Raw genomic sequence first — 20,439 nt, forward strand, 5'->3', positions numbered from 1 at the left:
GAAGCTTACCTGAGTCTCAGTGTCCAGGGTTTTTATTGGAGGTTAGTTACATAGGCTTGGAAATACCTTCATGATTGTCTCTAGCTACTTAGTCCCAGCTTCTCTTATTCCTCCTCTCCCCAAAGGTCAAACTGTTTCAGTGTTATCCAAAGCTCCAGGCATACAAAAATAGGCATTTACCATACTTTACATTATTAACATAAATTTTCTGGTGTGGCCCAAGGTTTCAGGTATACAAAGAGACTTATCAGGCAGGATATTTCCAAGGGCTCAGAGATTATCTCCTAGGAGCCTGTCACTGGCTAGTACTTTGTTTGGAATTTGCAGTTTGAGGCACCCTCCCCCCCAAGTTTGAAGAGTTACCCCTTTACTGCACAGAGTAATTCTGGAGCCTTACAAAGGAAGGTGTTTCTGCTATAAATTTTTACAAAATGGTAAATGAAATCGGCAATAGCTCAATTCACCTTAAATGTCTAATATGTTTTAAACAAATGGCGTGGATTACTGACTCAAGGTAGAGCTATTTAAAGGCTGACTGTGAGAAGTAAAGAATCTTAACATTTGGGACATCCCTGCAATTACAGGTTTCTTAGTTGGAATCAACTCTTAACAGCTTATTAAATGCCTCCTATAAATTCACTTTGCTTGGTTAAATACGTATATTATCTTCTAATCGTCATCTAAACCTCCATTTCTGCCTGTGAGGAGAAACTTGTATCAGACTGAGGTTCCTTCTAACTACTTGAAAAGCTAGTGAAAAAAATCCGTTTGAAGGCATTGTAGAGCTTCTGAATCAGTCAAGACTTGAGGAATCAAGATTCAGAAGAGAAAGGAGATAGATATACACTGTGCTGGGTTCCCTCTAAAGATGTTTGCCAACTCGTAAGCCGTTTTGGATAAGGGTATAAAAGTTGAGCAGTGTGTAAGAGGCGAACAAAAGGCAACCAAGGAAGTTGAGTGGAGCTTTCAATAGTTTGTTGTTGTTGTTCTGGTCCTAGGTTTGTAGTTGGAATTCTCTGAAGGGCTACACCATAAGAGTGGGAATAAACCAAGTTCAAAATAATATCCAGAACTGTATGGTAAAACATGTATTTTAACATAAGGCAGTTATAAGGCCCTGACTCTTAGTTGGGCTAATGGTAATAACATGCTTGGTAATCAGGTAAACTCTGTCACCACAAGTGATAGTAAATTAGAAAAGAAGTAATGGGTAAGTTATTGAGGAATTTGTTATTGAGGGTAAGTTATTGTAGCAAATACTTTGTTTGATCATGTCTAAGACTCCACTATGAATTTACCATTGATTTGATTTGTATACTGTTAAATTAAAAGAAAGCTGTCTCAATTATATTTTGATATCCTAGTAATTGTGCAATACGTCATGATTTCAGAGATGTTAAAATGTGGGGGGGAAAGTATGTAGTAATCCTAGTTTTAAATCTCAGTTCTATCACTTATTATTTGTTTGACTTCGGTCAGAGAACTTCTTTGAGCCTGTTTGCTTATTTGTGAAAATGGAATAGTGTGGTCTACTCTTTAGAATTAGGGAGACTAAATGAATTAAGAGATATGAAAGTGTCTAATATGGGGTAGGCATTTGATACCAGTTAATTTGGCTTTCATTTCTTCCTTGTAAAGCTTGGCATTGTTATAATAGGAAGAGACTCCTGACAACTGACCAAGGGAAAAACAAAACAAAACCTAACGTAGTGGCTAAATAAGAATTTAAGAAAGAAAATTTCTATTTAATAAAGTGTCAAACGTCATTCATTATTTTCTCCCCCACCCCCTTCACCTGTCTTGTCCCCAAAGTTCTATTTAAAGATACCACTGACTGGTTCCAATGTGATTAGTATTCGTAATGATAGAACCCACACATCAAAATAGTGTTGTTTTCATTATATTGATTTTTAAAAAAAATTCCTATCTTTCTAAACTTAATTGTGATGCTAAAATCTCAATCTTTAGTTTGTAGAATTCCTGCTCTTCTGATGATGCTATATAAATATAGCCTTAATCAGAGTGAGTGCATCTTTTTAAGGAAGGGGTTAGATTTTGTGATGTTTGGCGGAAGTATGAATTCCTCATTATATTTCTATTTTGAACATTCTTAGTAAACCGAGAACGGCACTTGTCTTAAGCTGTAAAATATTCATAGCTTTAATTTTGTGTTCATTCTGTTCTTTCAGGATTTTTCACATTCAATCGATAGGATGAAAAAATTTAAGAGAAGACTGTCCCTCACGCTTCGAGGAAGCCAGACTATTGATGAATCATTGTCTGAATTGGCTGAACAAATGACTATTGAAGAAAATAGCAGCAAGGATAATGGTACGTATTTAGGGGATGGGGGGGCGGGGAAGATGCTTCCACTTTTGGTTACTCTATAAATAGAATGTAAATTTACTTCTCTAATTAGTTTCTTATAGCTTCCTTTTATTTATTTCTCTGGGTCTCTAGTTATTAGGAAACAGAAGACTACACAACTTGCTTGCCTACTTCTGGAATGTTCAACTCTTACTTCAGCAGTGTTGCTGTACCTAGTCTCTAACCTGATGAATTCTTCTATCTCATTTATCTTTTTATTTTTCATTGATTCTTAAATAAGAATAGCTTATGTAAGAGCATCCTAGTTGTTAAGTAACTATTTTTAAATTAACATTTAAATATTCTTATTTTTATAGCCCACTTTTAATATAACTTAAAAGTACATAGTAAGTTTATGAGATTCCTGTTTGAGGTTTCATCATAGTTTTTTATAACATTATGTATGCATGTTGACTATCCACATAGAGAATAAGGTTATTCATATGAGTGAATCTTACTATTTTCTTATTTTCTATTTACCACAGAATCTGTCATAGCATCGGGAGCACTTACAGTAGATAGGCATATAATGTTTCACACATTTGGCAGTTCTTTTTTACAATGTAAAGTAGTAGTACACAGATGTTGATATAAAATAAAAAGAGCCTGTTAAATTGAATGGATTAAAATGTAAAATCCTGATGAAGTTTATAGAACAAGATTATATATTCAAAACTGAAATAGCCCTAGGGATGTCATAATAATAACCAGAAAGGAGTTTACAGGAATGGCTGCCATTGTGTCATGATGTGCAGATTCTTTGGCAAGCTATCCTGTCTGTGCCTGAAATTCTTCTGTTAGAGATTTGTGGCTATGGGTGAAAGCATTAGTACCCCAACCCCCTCCCAGCGAATGCACGTGTCCTTGTTGTGAGAGACAGTGGGATAATGGAAAATGCTCTGGACTTTAAGTTTAAACTCGGGGGTTGGAATTGAGGATGCACTAACTTACTTACACACTTAGTTATATGACTCTGGGTAAATAATTTATCCTACCCAAGATTTAGTTTATCTCTTTTCCTCAGAAAGGTCATTATCAAAGGTTATATGGCTCTTTGTAATATGGGAGAGGAGATATAGATGAGTTCTTTAGAAAATTTAAAATAATAATTTGAATAGAAAATAATAATTTGAATATAATTTATATGTAGGAGGGAAACATTTTGCATTTGAGTCAAATCTCAAAGATGGTTTTATCACGTCATTCTTTTATTCCTCTTGCCAGGAGTAAAATTCTTTATTCTTTCTCAGACCCCTCTTTGAATTCTTGGTATTAATTAAACCCAGTGTGTTCATTCTTAGGATTGAAGAATCTTGCCAGCTATTTGCCAGTGATGTTCAGGAATAGAATAAGCACAGTGTATATATCTTGATGGCTGGTTCCTGGGACACATTCTTAATGGGTATTTGAGTATAAGATAAACCTCTCATTTAAAAAGAAAAATTGTGAGTCAAAGAAAATGTATATACTTTTTGGAGTGCTAATTAATATTTTATTTTATTTTTTATTTTATTTTAATTTTTTAAAGATTTTATTGGGGAAGGGGAACAGAACTTCGTTGGGGAACAGTGTGTACTTCCAGGCCTTTTTTTTTTTTTTTTCCCAAGTCAAGTTGTTGTCCTTTCAGTCTTAGTTGTGGAGGGCGCAGCTCAGCTCCAGGTCCAGTTGCCATTCATTGCTAGTTGCAGGGGGCTCAGCCCACCATCCGTTGCGGGAGTCGATCCGGCAACCTCGTGGTTGAGAGGACGCGCTCCGACCAACTGAGCCATCTGGGAGCTCAGCGGCAGCTCAGCTCAAGGTGCCATGTTCAATTTTTTAGTTGCAGGGGGTGCTGCCCACCATCCCTTGCGGTAGTCGAGGAATTGAACTGGCAACGTTGTGTGATTGAGAGCCCACTGGCCCATGTGGGAATAGAACCGGCAGCCTTCGGAGTTAGGAGCATGGAGCTCTAACCGCCTGAGCCACCGGGCCGGCCCCACTAATTAATATTTTAGATTAATTGCATAGTTTGTGGGATATTTTAGTTTTAACTGTTTTAATTTATAACTAATGGTGAAATAATTGAAAATACTTTTTTCAAGTAGTACATATAGTTTATGGAAACTTTCTTTTATAAGTAACTTTAACAGGTAGTGCAAAAGGGCAAATAGGAACTCTCTTGAGCTTCCTCTTAACCTGAGTTACTTGAAATAATACTTGAAGATGTCATAATAGACATTGATTCTTCTTGAGTTGTAGAGATTGCTGGTAGCACAAGCTTTCTCTGAGTTATAATCTGCTGTTGCTTATTTCCTATGTGTAACAGCACATGGATTTCACCAATAGCTTTGACAATGATACTATACCTTTCTGGCCATCTATCAGTGTCTGATAGCTGGTTCCAACATATTCTTTCTTTATGGAGTTTATCTTAAAGCATAAAAAGCTCCTAAAATAGGTGACTCACACAGTCTGAACATGGTTTAATGAATGAGAAGTTGTAGATTATACTTTTTAAACGATCTACCATATGATGTAACCAGTTGTGAAGAAAGTGATCTTTGTCTGACAGCCATATAGTGAGAGTGGCAAGGCTAGCTGGGAGAGGAAGAACATAGTTTATAATTTCCCTAAGTAAACTGCTTTTGAACCAATTTTTAATCTCCTGTGTCTTGTTCAGTCACATTCATGAGCAGAGTCCTGTTACTCTTGATTATATACAGGTAAGTGGCTCTCATGAATACTCTAGAACGAATTGAATGGGGAAGTAAATGTGTATCAGGATAATACTATAAAAATCTTGGAAAAATTGTGATTCATATACATTTGGTTATACACTTATGCACATATACTGTCACTCATACATATTCTACCTCCATCCAAATAGAATTTGATATATTATCTCTTGTCATTTTGATAATTGAGTCATACTGTAATGGCTTTAATTCAGTTATCAATATATGATTATAGTTCACATAAGAGTGCCTGTCTAGATAAGCTAGTGTTTTTGCACATTGATAGGTAGATAGAACCCAGGAAAAGAGGAATCTTGAATTTATATTATGTTAAAAATAAGTTGAGGGCCGGCCTGGTGGCTCAGGCGGTTAGAGCTCCATGCTCCTAACTCTGAAGGCTGCCGGTTCGATTCCCACATGGGCCAGTGGGCTTTCAACCACAAGGTTGCCAGTTCAGTTCCTCGAGTCCCACAAGGGATGGTGGGCTTCGCCCCTGCAACTAAGATTGAACACGGCACCTTGAGCTGAGCTGCCTCCCAGATGGTTCAGTTGGTTGGAGCACGGGCTCTCAACCACAAGGTTGCCAGTTCGATTCCTCGACTCCCTCAAGGTATGGTGGGCTCCGCCCCCTGCAACTAAGATTGAACACAGCACCTTGAGCTGAGCTGCCGCTGAGCTCCCGGATGGCTCAGTTGGTTGAAGTGCATCCTCTCAACCACAAGGTTGCCGGTTCAACTCCCGCAAGGGATGGTGGGCTGTGCCCCCTGCAACTAGCAACGGCAACTGGACCTGGAGCTGAGCTGCGCCCGACACAACTAAGACTGAAAGGACAACAACTTGAAGCTGAACGGCACCCTCCACAACTAAGATTGAAAGGACAACAACTTGACTTGGAAAACAGGCCTGGAAGCACACACTGTTCCCCAGTAAAGTCCTGTTCCCCTTCCCCAATAAAATCTTTAAAAAAAAAAAATAATAAGTTGACAGTTTGCAAAGTTGGTTGATTGAAGCATACTGACCTTAACTTAATACAGCTTTTCTTAAATATGAAATGAAATTTTTGCACAAATTCGAAAAATTTTTAAATTAAAAGATAAGAAATTTTGTTTTTAAAGTTCCTTCAAGGAAAAAGAATTCTGAATACATCAAAATTTTTTTTTAAGTAACTGAGAAAGTATGAATATTTAATTTAAAAAACTGTTGAAATTAATTTACCTAATTCCTCAAAAGGTGTAAAAGACCCAGCAATTCTATTCCTAGAGATATACCCAAAAGTATTGAAACAAGTATTTAAACAAAATCTCATACACGAATGTTTATATCCATAGCAACACTATTCACAATAGCCAAAAGGTGGAAACAACCCAGATGTCCATCAAGAGATGAATGGATAAACAAAATGTGGCATAGCTCTAGAATAGAATATTATTCAACCACAAAAAGGAGTGAAGTACTGATATATGATACGATGTGGGTTAATCGTGAAAACTTAAAAGGAGTCAGACCCAAAAGGTCACACATTCTATGATTCCATTAATATGAAATATCCAGAATAGGTAAATCCATAAAGACAAAAAGCAGGTTAGTGATTTCCAAGGACTCAGAAGAGGACGTAATGGGGAGTCTGCTTAATGGGTACAGGGTCACCTTTGGTAGTGATGAAAATATTTGGAACTAGAAGTGGTGGTTGCACAGCACTGTAAATGTACCAAATGCCACTGAGTTGTGTGCACTTTAAGGTGGTTAATGTTATGCTGTGTGAATTTCATCCCAAACAAGTTATCTGAGAAATACCTTTTCCTCATAGATTCTCAATTTGCTTGATAAAAGTCTTAATACTACTTTAGACATATCACAGTTATGATACTTCAGGATCTGGTCTTTTAGTAGTTAGCCTTGAACTTATTTGTCTCTAATGAGAAGATATATTGAAATTACTCAATTTGATGAGGTTAGGTGACAATTTAAAATATAAGGCAGAGAATAGGTCACAATTATACTTACAGAAAGGCAAAAATAATGTTTTATAATACATATAATATTTGGGGTTTCCAAGTGCAAAAGTTACTTCTTTTGACACAACCGAAATTCTTCACCCAAGAAAATGAACTGCATCTTCATGTTCCCAGGAAGTATAATAAAACAAATATAACAGAATGTCACTTCTCATGATGGTTTAGGATCTCAAGTAACCCCAAAAGGCAAATATTGAAATGGTCTCACTTTCCAGATATTTCAGTTTCTTGTCCTTAATCCTCAATCTCTGCATTGGGTCAGTTTACCATGTTTTTTTTGAGTCAACAAGCCTACTTTTATGGATATTACAAGCCTTTTTTCTTACTCCCAGATAGTTCTTTCTCCTGCTGGTCTGACACATGGTAGCAGTTATGATTAGTTTTTGACAAAAGTGGATGCCATAGGATATTGTAAGTAATGCTAACTCCTGCCAATAGCACAAGGTCCAAGAGAGGGTGAGGTTGAAAGCACAGACTTCTATTTTAACCGTTTCGAAGTGTGCAATTTTAGTGGCATTAAGTGCATTCACATAGTACAATCATCACCACTATCCATCTCCAGAACTTCATCATCCCAAACTGAAACTCTGTACCTGTTAAACAATAACTCCTCATTATCCCCTCCCCTCAGCTCCTGGTAACCAGTATTCTACTTCCTATCTATGAATTTGCCTATTCAAGTTACATCATATAAGTGGAATCATACGTTATTTGTCCTTTAGTGTCTGACTTACTTCATTTCACATAATATCTTAAAGGTTTCCATTACTTTAAAAAATATAGAGTATTATATTTTTATAATACTTTTTTATAATATTATAATATTAACTGTCCAGTTAATTGCTGTCATAATCTTGAAATGTTAGACTATTTTATGATTCTCTCATGGGCCCCATTCTCTTCTCTGTCTACTCTCCTTTGGTGACCTCATCCAGGCCTGTAATTTCAGCTGCTGTGTATATGCTTACTACTCCAAAAATCGGTATCTCTCATCAGGAGTTTTGTCTGGATCCCTAGATTCATATTAAAATGCCTACTTGGCTTCTGCATATGGATATCTAATAGGAATCTCAAATGTAATATAACCAAACCAGAATTCTTGGTATCCTTTCCCCCCAAATCTTTTACTTCCACTTCCCACACTTAACCCAGACAACTTAAAGCTCAAAATCTAGGTATTACCTTTGATTCTTTTCTCTCCTTTACCTTTCTGTTCTCCCTTTCTCCTCTCCTCTGCCATTCTAACTTGCTGTATATTAACTACATAAATAACTTCTTAAAACTCACTCACTATTAATGATAGCCATTTATACACTTGATGCATGATTCCAATTATTGTCCTTTTGCATATCATATTTCATAGTATTTTCAACAGTTGCTCTGCTGGAGATTTCAAAATGTTCCTTGGATAGATGTTTTTAATGCAGAATCTCACTAAAAGCTGGGTGGGAAAGAGTGTGTGAAAGTAATTTTGCAGCCATTTCTGCTGGCCTTTTGGCTCTGCCTTTGTGTAATAATATATCCTAAATCTGTCTGGCCACCATTATTTATTGCTTGGGGTACTGTAATAGTCTTCTTCTGTTTCCCTTCTGTTGATTCTCTGTCATCTATTCTCCAACAGCAACCAGAGTGATGTTTTAAAATTTTTTTAAATAATTATAGATTGAAAAGAAGTTGTAAAGATAGTGCAGAGAGGTGCCTTGTACCCTTCTGTCAGCCCCGCCTTCAGTTACATCTTCTGTAACTATAGGCATTGTCAGTCCCAGGAAATTAACAGGAGTAAAGTGTGAGTATAGTTCTGTGTCATTTTATCACATGTGTAGATTCATGTAACTACCACTGGAATCAAGATAAAGAGCTATTTCATTGCCACAGAGATCCCTCATGCTACCCCTTTACAGTCATCCTACCTCCTCACCTTCCACTGTCCCTTACTCCTCAGTGATACTTTTAAGACATGAATCAGATCATATTACTGCCGGCTTCAAAGATACCACAACTGCTCCAATCCCAGAATAAAATTCAAATGTTTACAGTGATGTACAAACCTGCTTACTCTTTGACCTCATTTAATAACCCATTCCCTCCACAATTATGTACTGCAGCTACACTTGCCTTGGTTCTGTTCCTCTAACACTGGGGTTTTCAAAGTATGATCCTTGGACCAGCAACATCAGCATCATCTGGGATTTGTTAGAGAGAGAAATATTTGGATTCTATGCTAGACCTGCTGAATCAGCAAGTCTGGGGGTGGAGCCCAACAATCTGTGTTTTAAAAAGTCTTTGAATGTGATTATGAAACATGCTCAAGTTTGAGGACTGCTGCTTTCACAAGTCAAACTCTGCCATGTGTCAACTTTTGCAGTAGCTTTTCTCTTTGTCTGGAATATCTTATAACCCACCACTTACCTATCTTCCCATGACTGGCTCTTTCTTGCCTTTATATCTCTGTTAAAAATACCTCTGCAGAGAGAACTTTTCTCAATAACTAATGTAAAGTCACTACTCATTTATTTTTCTATCACATATCTTCATTTTAATCTTTTGCTTATTGCCTGTCATTATCTGATATTTTCTTCCTCATTAGTTTCTTATCTGTCTTTTCCTGCATTAGATTTTGTAGTCTCAAAGAGCAATACCTTGTTTGTTTTGTTCACCTCTTGATGCCCAGGGCCTGTAATAGTGCTTGTCAAATGGTAACACACACAGCAAATATCCCTTGAAAAATTGAATATATTAATAGTTATGATCTCTATGTTGTTTAGCTATATTCTCTAGGACTATAAAGCCATAGTTTCCAGGATAGCTTTATAGAACAACTAAAACAGATGTTGTCTATGGGCAGAATATATATTTTTTATGATTTTTGATGTGAAATATTATAACCTAGAAAGTGAAAATTTTTATTATACATTCTAGCCTATATCCCATAGGGTTTGTAACTAATTTATGCATTTATATCAGATTGCCCCTCTCCATTCATTATTAGATCATTATTTTACTAAACTTTACATAAAGATCCCCAAATTCTTGACCAGCCAGCTATTGCCAATGAATGTACAGTCTGGGACACTTTGCACAGATTTTTCTCCGTTACTAGTTGGGTACTCTCCCTACCTCCAGTCTGGCATCTACCCAGATTAGGTGACTTGGGCCTTGTATGAACCTTTGCCACATGCTCCCTCTCCTTTTTCTTTTAGGCAGTCTTCTTGGCCCATTTGCCCTAAGCCTATACCTTGGTCTTAGGGATCCAAGCCACCCCCTCCTGCCAACTTGTTCTTGGTGTTTGATAAACCTTTACAGGTAGGGCAATCCCCTCAGCAGGGAATATCCCTACTCCTGATTATCAGTTACAAAAGAAGAGCTGGCTTCATTTTAGAGGAAGATATTCAGAGAAGCCCAGATCCTTTTGAAATTCCTTGACTATATTCTAATATGAAAGATTAGGGTATGTCACAGAAGACTTCATCATGTCTTTAGCGTATATCGGAGCTCTGTTTTGGAGGTGGAAAGGAGTCTGGAGATTCCCTGTAAACATTACAAACTATGGTTTCCCTTATTTATAGTTAAATGTTTAAATATTTTAGAAATGTTTCTGCTTAACTATAGGTCTGCGATTTAAAAAAAAAAAACTTGATGTATTAAAAATCCCAAATTTGGGGTAATAAATTTCAGAACGTCTGCATTGATCTGTACTTAAATACTTCTGTTTTATTCACTGACATACCTTTTTGAATGTTGAGCAAATAGGGATATAAGTTCCTTCCATCCAGGGCCGTGTTTTTCATATTCTACAGCGTGCCTCATAAAGCATATACAAGGTTCTCAATGAATGTAGGAGTAGTATGGAAATAATCTTGAAATACGTTAAAATAAGCAAATGGACCAAAAAAATATCTATGGGCTATCTTAGTAGTTTTGTAATTGCTAGCCAGTTTTGATTATATAAGAAATGGATAATTAAGTTACTAGACAAATTTCAAATATTAAAGTATTTTCTATAAGTATTTTGTCACAGAAATTATTTTAATTCTAGTACTTTGTGTAGATAGCCAAACAAATGAGGTTAAATGTAATACTATATTATAACTTTTTGTTTTGTTTTCTGTTTTGCTTTCTCAATCCTTCTCCTTTGATCCTGGATCGTGGGCTGTTACTGGAATGACTTTTGGATATTGTGAACCACAGAGCCTATTGTGAAGAATGGCAGGCCTCCAGCCTCTCATAGTATGCATTCCTTCCTCCACCAGTACACAGGGTCCTTCAAGAAGCCCCCATTGCGGAGACCGCATAGTGTTATTGGAGGAAGCCTTGGCTCCTTTATGGCAATGCCCAGAAATGGAAGCAGATTAGGTAATTTAATTATTTGTCTGTTTTTTGTTTTTTTTTTTAACTTTCTGACTGTAGGTTATGTACATAGCTACTAGGTTTTAGTTATATGGAAGTCAGCCAGCCTTTATTGTATTATGTTATCTGATTTGTCTTATAAAAATCTAGTTGGGAATAAGAAAGGTAACAGAAAGATGGAAGGTTCGAGAGAGGTAGTAGTGCTGTCATTGCAGAGGAGTAACACTTGAAAATCTGTTCACCAGGAAGAAAACAAAAACCCTTAAGAGGTAGCAAGATTTCAAGATGTGGCAGCTTGAGATGGTGCTTAATTTAGAGTCATACCTTAGTAATGCCAGATTATCATCAGATGATAGCTCAGTTCAATAATTAGTTAGTGTATAAGATTATCACCTGAGTTGTTACGCTTTTTTTTTTTTTGAGTTGTTACTCTTATGTCACAATGTCATTTTTAATATCCAGGAAAAATGGATATCTGCAAGATTCTGTTTATTTCTCTGTTTTATTTTATGGTTTTTATTTATCATGTTTTCATTTTAAAATAATTTTGAACATAATTATTTTGTAGTCTTACGACAGTTATATTTACTGAAGTTTCAGAGGGCTTTAGTCTGCTGCTTGCTTACTCTAGCCCTGGTAGATTATGTGTTTTGTTAATTTGGGGAGTATGAGCTTATCTACAGTGGGGTTTTTCTCTATGGGAAATGTATGTACCCTTTATCCCTATGGGTGTTACCCTACAGAATAGTGTGTTGGAGTTGGCTCACACTGGTTCACAAGAGATGATTGTTAAATTTTTAGCAACTTTGCAGTCTGGTTGTTAAACATAAACATATGTAAATTTAAAGTACATAAACTTACAATTGAGCTAAATTAAAAACAAAGGTAATGAATACTTAAAAGTAATTATTTTCCAGTTATTTTTTATGCTTTACTATTGCCAGTGCTTTTGGTGTTATTTATTTCTATTGTATGTGTATAGTCAAAGTACTATGTAATGTTGTATACATTTCTTCCCACTACATGTTAAATGATATCGTGTTGGTAGCTTGAAGTTGATAAGGAGGAAGTATTTATCCTACAGAAATTGGAAAACTTTAGATTAGGGCTTGATTTACTGTTTTGTTAAGACCGGGCGTTGACAAACTTTTTGTAAAGGACCAGATAGTAAATTTTTCAGGTGAGTCATATATGGTCTCTGTTGCATATTCTTCTACTTTTTAAAATAACAATTTAAAGATACAAAAACTATTTTTAGTTCAGGGGTCATACAAAAACAGGTTATGTTTGCTGACTCTTGGTCTAAACTTTAAAAAAAATTTTAAAGAATATTCAAAGAAGTAGCTCATTTGGTTGTAGATCCAATGGCACATTATTTAATACTAAACTAAATAAAAGGCAAAAGACAAGGTTTCTGTTTTAGCTCTACCTCTAAGGTGTGTGACCTCTGAAAGTCATTTAACCTTTCAAGGTCTCAATTCCCAGATCTGGAAAATGAGAGAACTGACTAAATCCTTATTGTTATTTCCTGTCTGTAATTTTATTATTCAATCTTGATAATAACTTGAGTGTTAAGTTTTTTTCATAATTTTTTATAATGTGAAAGTATAAAAGGATTTCTTACTACTGTCATAAGACATTTGAATTATGTTTTGATCTATTTAACTGCATACCTTTGGTACCCAGAGTGTACAAGACTTTTTATGTCATGATTTTTTACATGTTGGCTGTCTACATCTTACCTGTTGTGTTAATAAGTTATGTGACATAGGGTATGATACATACCTCGTAAAATAAATGTCTCATATTTTAATACAGATATTGTTCATGAAAATCTAAAAATGGGATCAGATGGTGAGAGCGACCAAGCTTCTGGGACATCATCTGATGAAGTCCAGTCACCTACAGGTGTTTGTCTTAGAAATCGTATACACAGACGGATCTCAATGGAGGTAACCATTTAAGAACTATAAATATGACTCTGTGTGTGTGTGTGTGTGTGTGTGTGTGTGAATACACATACATACATATCAAATAGACTAAATGCCTATTTGAAAATTTTCATGAAGGCAAATGAAACTTGTAAGAAAGTTGTTTCTTTGCATTAGTGAAGAGCAGTTTTGAGAATATTTCCTTTTTCTAGTTATGTACTATCCCAAGACAAGTATACATTAATTACATTTAAAATTTTGCAAAAACACTATATAGGTTCTCTTTAAAGGAAACATGAATTTTCAAAAATTCTGGGAATCAAAATAATATATTAGCAAAGTCTTTTTAGAAAATATGATTTTAATTCTGTTTTTGAGATTCATCTATATACTTTATATTTTATTTTATAAATACTTCCAGTTTCAAAAGGTATACATACAATACGCACCAGCTTTTTTTTTTTTTTGCTTTACATTATACATATGGGTATCATTTTTTTTATGGTTCGTTATACCTACTAATGTCTGTAGCACATATAAGTTATTTCTTCACGTGAAAGAATGAAGAACTCATTTCCTTTTCTTTGTCAATGTTATGTGTAACCTCGAGGACAGAAGTTGATTATGAATGTTATCATTTCACTATATACTGTAGATTAAAATAGTTTTCTCTAAAAAAATTGAGCGTGTTTTAAAATAAGAGTATTGTTAACTTTTTTCAGTGCTGTAGAGTTGAGATAATGATGATTAGGGTATCTGTCCTGTTGGTTGATTGCATTTTCATAATGCAATAATAATAAAGATTGCTTCTGAATCAGTTAAGGAAAACAATATCAGTTTCTTAAGTGATTAATTAACATTTTCATCTCTTAAGATTAACTTGATAATCTGTCTATATCACTATATAACATCACAATAATAAAAATAATATTTGTTTTTCTTTACCGTATATATTATTTTTTTATTATATGTTTTATTTACTATTAGGCTCTATATCTAGACTTTCTCATTCTTCCATTGAGCTGTATTTATTATTTTCCCAAAGGTGACACACTCTTAATTTTATTCTTTTTATTGTATATTTTAATATCCAGAAAGACTGTTTTCTCAGCATTCCCCCACATACATATTCTGATTTATTTTAGAACTTTTTTGCATATTTGTTTATTCTTCTAGATAAATTTTAAATATTTTGTTTTCTTCCAAGAATAATATTACTGTGATTTGTCTGAGTTTATCTAAAATATAACACTAATATAGGAAAACCATTATCTTCATTATTTCATCCTATCTTTTGGGAACATGGTTATATTTTTATACTTAAGCCATATATTTCTCAAATATTTATATAGTTTCTGTACCTCTCAATTTTGTTTCATTGTTTGGTTACTATTATGAATAATAGGAATTTATTTTTATAGGATTTATGTTTCTTGGTGTCATAATATAAGCAAGATTCCCTTTCAAGTTTCTTCCAGTTTCAATTCTATAATTAAATGAAATAGAAATGCCTTTTACTTACTTCTTTCCATTGTCATAGCAATAATAAAATATTTCAATTGCTGTGTTGCATACAAAATTATGTAGTATCTACTTCGTTAGTTAATTTAAATCAATCACATTTTTTGGTAGTCTTTGTCTGTTGCTACTATATGATATAATAATATCAAGGTAAGTTCCACGTCATATTTACCAATGGAAGGAATTCAGAAATAAGTGGGTTGCAAAGTTCCATTTCTGTAAAACTGCATTGTATACTTTGCTTAGAGTAAATATGTTTGCATTACATATTATATATAATCAATATAGATGACTTTGTAACTGTAATAAAACTTTACAGTTACTTATTACTAAGAAATAATGTATTAGAGCCCATGAATTCAAATGTCAAATGCCCTTTTTTTTTCTATTTGTAGTTACCTACAAAACTGTTTTTTTCTTTTTCTTTTTTAAAGGATTTAAATAAGCGGTTATCACTTCCTGCAGATATCAGAATACCTGATGGGTATCTTGAAAAGTTCCAGATAAACAGTCCACCATTTGATCAACCAATGAGCCGAAGGTCTCGTAGAGCTTCCTTAGTAAGTTTTTAGTCTCCTACACCATCAGATGTGCTTTGTTTGATTTTTTTGGGGTGTAAACATTTTATATTAAATTTTATAGTTAATTTTTGAATAACTAAATTTTATTACACTTCCTTCTGGATTTTATTGTTTTCTATTCTCAAGGGTTTAAAGATGCATATAAGAATAGGATTTAATAAGCTATGTTCTGTTTTATTTTTGGTAAGTTTTATTGATAAATGCTAGACGTACAGAATTATGTCCTCTACATAGATATATACTAGGTATACAGAAAAGCGCATATACCATAATTGTATAGCTCAATGAATTTTCGCAGAGTTAACGTATATAACCAGTACCTAGATCAATAAATGAAAATTCCAAAAATCCAGAAACCCCTTCCTGCCACCTTTCTGTTTGCTTTCTACCCCCCACTTCCTCAGCTGTAGCCATTATCCGTACTTTCCAATGCCAAAGATTAGTTTTACTCATGTTTTCTACTGTTTTGATTATATTATGTTTATAGTATGTTTAAATATCTGGAAAGACTTTAAAATCTACATTTACATACATGTTTTTATTTTAAAAATGGTTTTTCTATTCTTTTTCTGATTCTTATTTAAATTTTCAACTTTATATAATTATGAACATATATATTATTAAAATATATTTGATACAAATGTATAATAATGTATATTCAAGTTTTTATATGTATTATACAATATGTATCCCAATATGTATAGAAGTGTACAATATGTATTTTTTTTGTAGTTAGCTTTTGCTCAGTGTTATGCTTGTGTTTTATCTAGGTTTCATGTAGTTATAGTTCATTTGTTCTTATTGTCACATAGTACTCCATTGTATGAGTATACTATACTTTATCCAGTCTTCTGTTGATGGGCATTTGCATTTGGATTGTTTTAATTTTTGGCTATTACCAGGTAGAGCTTCTGTCACCATTTCTGTATGTGTATTTTTGTTAACATATGTAACCATTTCTGTTGGATGCATACCTTCGAGTGGAATTGTTGTATAAGATTATGTGCATATGTTCAGATTTCCTAGATACTGTCAAAACAGTTTCCAAAATGGTTGTACCAATTTACATTTTCTTCACCACTAATGACAGTTCTAGTTGCTCTCTTTGCCAGTTTTTGGTATTGTCCCTTTATAAAAATTTTTCACTTTTCTGGTGTTACCTCATTGTGGTTTTATTTTGCATTTTCCCAGTGACTAAGTTGAACACTTTTTTAAATGTTTGTTGGCCATTTAGATACTCTCAGGTCTATTGTCTTTTCTGTTGTGTTTTCTGTCTTTTTCTTATTGATTTGTGAGAATACTGTATAAAGGAACTTTGTCAGTTATAAGTCTTGCAAATATCTTCTAGTATGTATTAATAGCAATTGACCCATCAGTCGTTTTTGAAAGGTCAGCTTTTCCTGTCACAGTGTCACCTTTGACATAAATTCAGGTGGCTGTATATGTGAGGATCTCTGTTGGATGGCTATAGTCCTGTAGCAGAGGTACATAAAAAGTGCTTTGAGACAAAGTGCTATGAGATAGCAAATCAAATGTCTTTGCACATCACAGGCTTACGAAAGAGATATTGCTTCAGCTGGCTCTAGAAGGATGGGTAGAAATTTGTCAGGTTGACAATGGGTGGAAGAGTGTTCTCAGCAGAGGAAACTTCATGCCCAGAGGCATGGATGTAAATATCATTATAACTGATATGAAGGGTAAATGTGGAATCATGTTAAAGAATAGGGCTTAAACGGATAGGATGGATCCAGACTGTAAGAAGCCTGAGATGTCAGGCCAAGGAGTCTGGACTTCATCTCATGGAATGGAAGGACCTCAGATGTTTTTATTTAAACAAGGGCTGACATGACATTTTTGTTTCGAACATTAGCTTCAGGGAAAAGTATAAATAATGAAGTAGAAGGAGAGAGACTAGAGACAGGAGATGAATTAAGAATTTGTTCAAAAATTAGGGACCACGTGGACATGGAAAATTGGACACAGATCCTAGAGGCCACATAGAGATAAAATAAGCAAGACCTGGTACCCAGTTGGACTTTGTGTGTGAGGAAGGAACAATTGATGAGGATTCCTGGAGTTCTGGCAGTTGTTATATCTCCTTTTTATATACTATATCATGGAAAAACTTCTGTTTTGGGTTACATATTCTAAAGAATAAAATTACTTTATGCTAAATATAATATGAACATATTGTTATTTAACATTCATCAATATAATATACAGTAAAATAAAAGTACCTTACTGTACATTGTATAAAATATACACCAATATAATATACAGTAAGGTAAAAGTACCTTATACTGTATATTGTATAAAAGTACCTTATTGTATATTATATAAAAGTAATGCCATCTTGATTTTGGTGTAGATTTATCATTGTCATAGTTTTGCATCACTGCTTAAGACATTTTTATTCAGATAACTTTGTCATTTGATTACTGGTTAAGGTGTTCTTTGGCTATCAATTTTTATCAAAGATTGGTATTTAGGATAAATTTTGGAGTTACTAAATGTTCAGATTGTGACTAAAAGTATGATTTAATCACCATGTAATTCTTAAAGCTGTTTTTTAAGAGCTATATTTTTCAGTCTACATGAAATTAAGGAAAACAGTGCCCTCTAATGAATGTTAAGTGACTGGAGTTATTACTGTGGTTGGGTGTTCCTAGCCACTTACCTTGTTTTTTGATCTTGATATGGCTTATAGAGTTCAGATTAATCATGGCAGTTGCGTTTTAGTTTCTATCAATGTATCCCTTACATTATTCATTTATCTTATAAAGCATGATATCTTTTGAAATATATTAGAAAATTATTCTTCAATACCCTAGGTTTATGTATAAAGGCGCTGGTTAGGGAATAAATGGAAAGGAGACGGGAAAAGAAAAGTATTCTTCACATGTGTTAGAGTTCATGTTTCTATGAGTAATATACACTTTATCTAATAACAGTTTTTCAAGATAAAATTTTAGTTTTGTCTAAAAGTATAAAATTTTATGTTTTGTATTTTCGATAGCAATGTATAGTAAGAGTAGTAAAAATAACAAATCCTTTGTTTGGATAGGAATTAAGAAACAAGTCACAGAATTCTAACATAAACCCTTTGGGTAGGAATTAAGAAACAAGTCGCAGAATTCATTTCTGGTGGAGAAAGACACAATAGGGCAATTGGTTCTTCTATAAATTTATAATTGTCAACCTCAAATGGGCCCTCAGTATTGCTTGGCTACCCTACTGTCTTTCTCTCTGAAAGGGGTTAACTCTTCCCCTTTCACGCTAAGCAGATAATCTCTTCTCCTACATGATAAGAAAGGGAGAAGCTATTAACCAGAAATCCCCTTATTTCCTGAATAACAAATGTGCAAATCTACCTACACCTGTTCTACCCACAACTCATTTTATTCTTTCCTTCTCTTAATATTGAGGAATTGTCCTTCCTATCCCATCTCCTCAGGGTGCTTAGAATATTTGTTATCCTTGTATACTCATGTATATTCATTCTCCTCTTAACTGAATCCTTCCAATTGACTTTTTATTTAAATAAACTTTTAATTTTATAATAGCTTTAGATTTACAGAAAAATTTAAAAGATATTATAGAGACTTCCCATTAACCACACACCCAGCTATCCCTCTTATTAACATTTTACATTACTTACTACATTTGTTACAAGTAAGAAACCAACACTGGTACAATTAACTCCACACTTGATTCAAATTTCCCTAGTTTTTCACTAAGGTCCTTTCTTGTCCCAGGATCCCATCTAGGACACCACACTACATTTAGTTGTCATGTCTCATGTTAAAGGTATTGGTTATTGGATCGGCGAACTGCCATTTAATGTTCATTATGGCTGATAAGGAATAGAATATTCTAACTCTTAACATATTTAAACATTAGACTAGTGGGAATGCCCATACGTGGCTAGTCAGGTTTCCTGAGAGCATTGTTGCAATTACAATGATGGCATACCCAGTGGAAGATCTGTGAGACTACAATGGGCAATTTCAGTAAACTGAAAATCTGTATATGGAAATTTGTATCATCATATTGAAATTATAGGTTACACATATTTTAAGAATCTGTTTTTTCCTGTACAACAAGTATTAGATTCCTCATTCGTGGCTTTACCAATATAGATCATACGTAGTCCTTTGTATTTCTAGGAGTAGATGAGAAAACAGGGTACCAAGTCTAGATCTCTTTCAGATATAATACTGGGAGTCCAAAAAAAATGTATACACATGACTTGTATTCAGCTTTTGTTATCAGTATATATTGAGTATTACAATTTTAATACAGTTTTTTCCTTTCTTAAAATGTGTATACGTTTTTTTGGCGCCCTCTGTATATATATTATGGGATGTGAAAGTGAGGTTCAAAGTCTGCCCACAACTTAATTTACCTTTGACATACCAATTACAGGATTAAGATAGTATCATGATGATGGTAGCAGCAGTTTTTCTAAGACAAAATGACCGAGTACAATAGAGATTCTCAATCTCTTTTCTGCCCCCCACATACGTAAGAACGCATTTCTGTCAGTAACAGTAACTTGGTCATTCTCACAGGAGGTAAATTAGTGTTTGACAAAAATCTCCCTTTGTCCCCAGTGTTTCTTATGTACATATTGACTTTTAGAATGGCATCTACACAACTTCTGCGCATATTTCATGTGTTTTGAAGCACAATTAGAATTATATTACCAGTATTTTAATATATCATTACAACTGTAATATAGTGATTGTGTTGCTAGAGCCAGAGTAATCAAGAAATCTCCCATAATGCTTGATACCACTTATAAGTTGCGCTGAATTATAGGAAGCCTATTATTATAAATCATAATTTATTTAATTTTTTTTTTATGTGTTTATGCTGGTAAGAGCCATCTGAACAGGAATTTGCTTGGGGCTACCAAAAAGCAAAGTATTCTCTTGGAGAAATGAAGTATCAGAAAAAATCA

General features: G+C 34.2%; 1 protein-coding gene across 3 annotated transcripts in view; it reads left to right on the plus strand.

Moving 5' to 3' along the window:
- The window catches only part of CDK17 (cyclin dependent kinase 17), a 90,646-nt gene that overhangs the window by 49,818 nt on the left and 20,389 nt on the right, over positions 1 to 20,439 (plus strand). For all 3 annotated transcript variants that reach the window (XM_033116325.1, XM_033116323.1, XM_033116324.1), the window contains 4 exons: positions 2,190 to 2,331; positions 11,285 to 11,449; positions 13,262 to 13,395; positions 15,330 to 15,455. In XM_033116325.1, coding sequence (XP_032972216.1) covers positions 2,214 to 2,331; positions 11,285 to 11,449; positions 13,262 to 13,395; positions 15,330 to 15,455 — 543 coding nt within the window. In that variant the 5' untranslated portion in view covers positions 2,190 to 2,213. The remainder of the gene's footprint in view (positions 1 to 2,189; positions 2,332 to 11,284; positions 11,450 to 13,261; positions 13,396 to 15,329; positions 15,456 to 20,439) is intronic.

Source organism: Rhinolophus ferrumequinum, chromosome 10, assembly GCF_004115265.2.
Source record: "Rhinolophus ferrumequinum isolate MPI-CBG mRhiFer1 chromosome 10, mRhiFer1_v1.p, whole genome shotgun sequence".
Classification (NCBI taxonomy): domain Eukaryota; kingdom Metazoa; phylum Chordata; class Mammalia; order Chiroptera; family Rhinolophidae; genus Rhinolophus; species Rhinolophus ferrumequinum.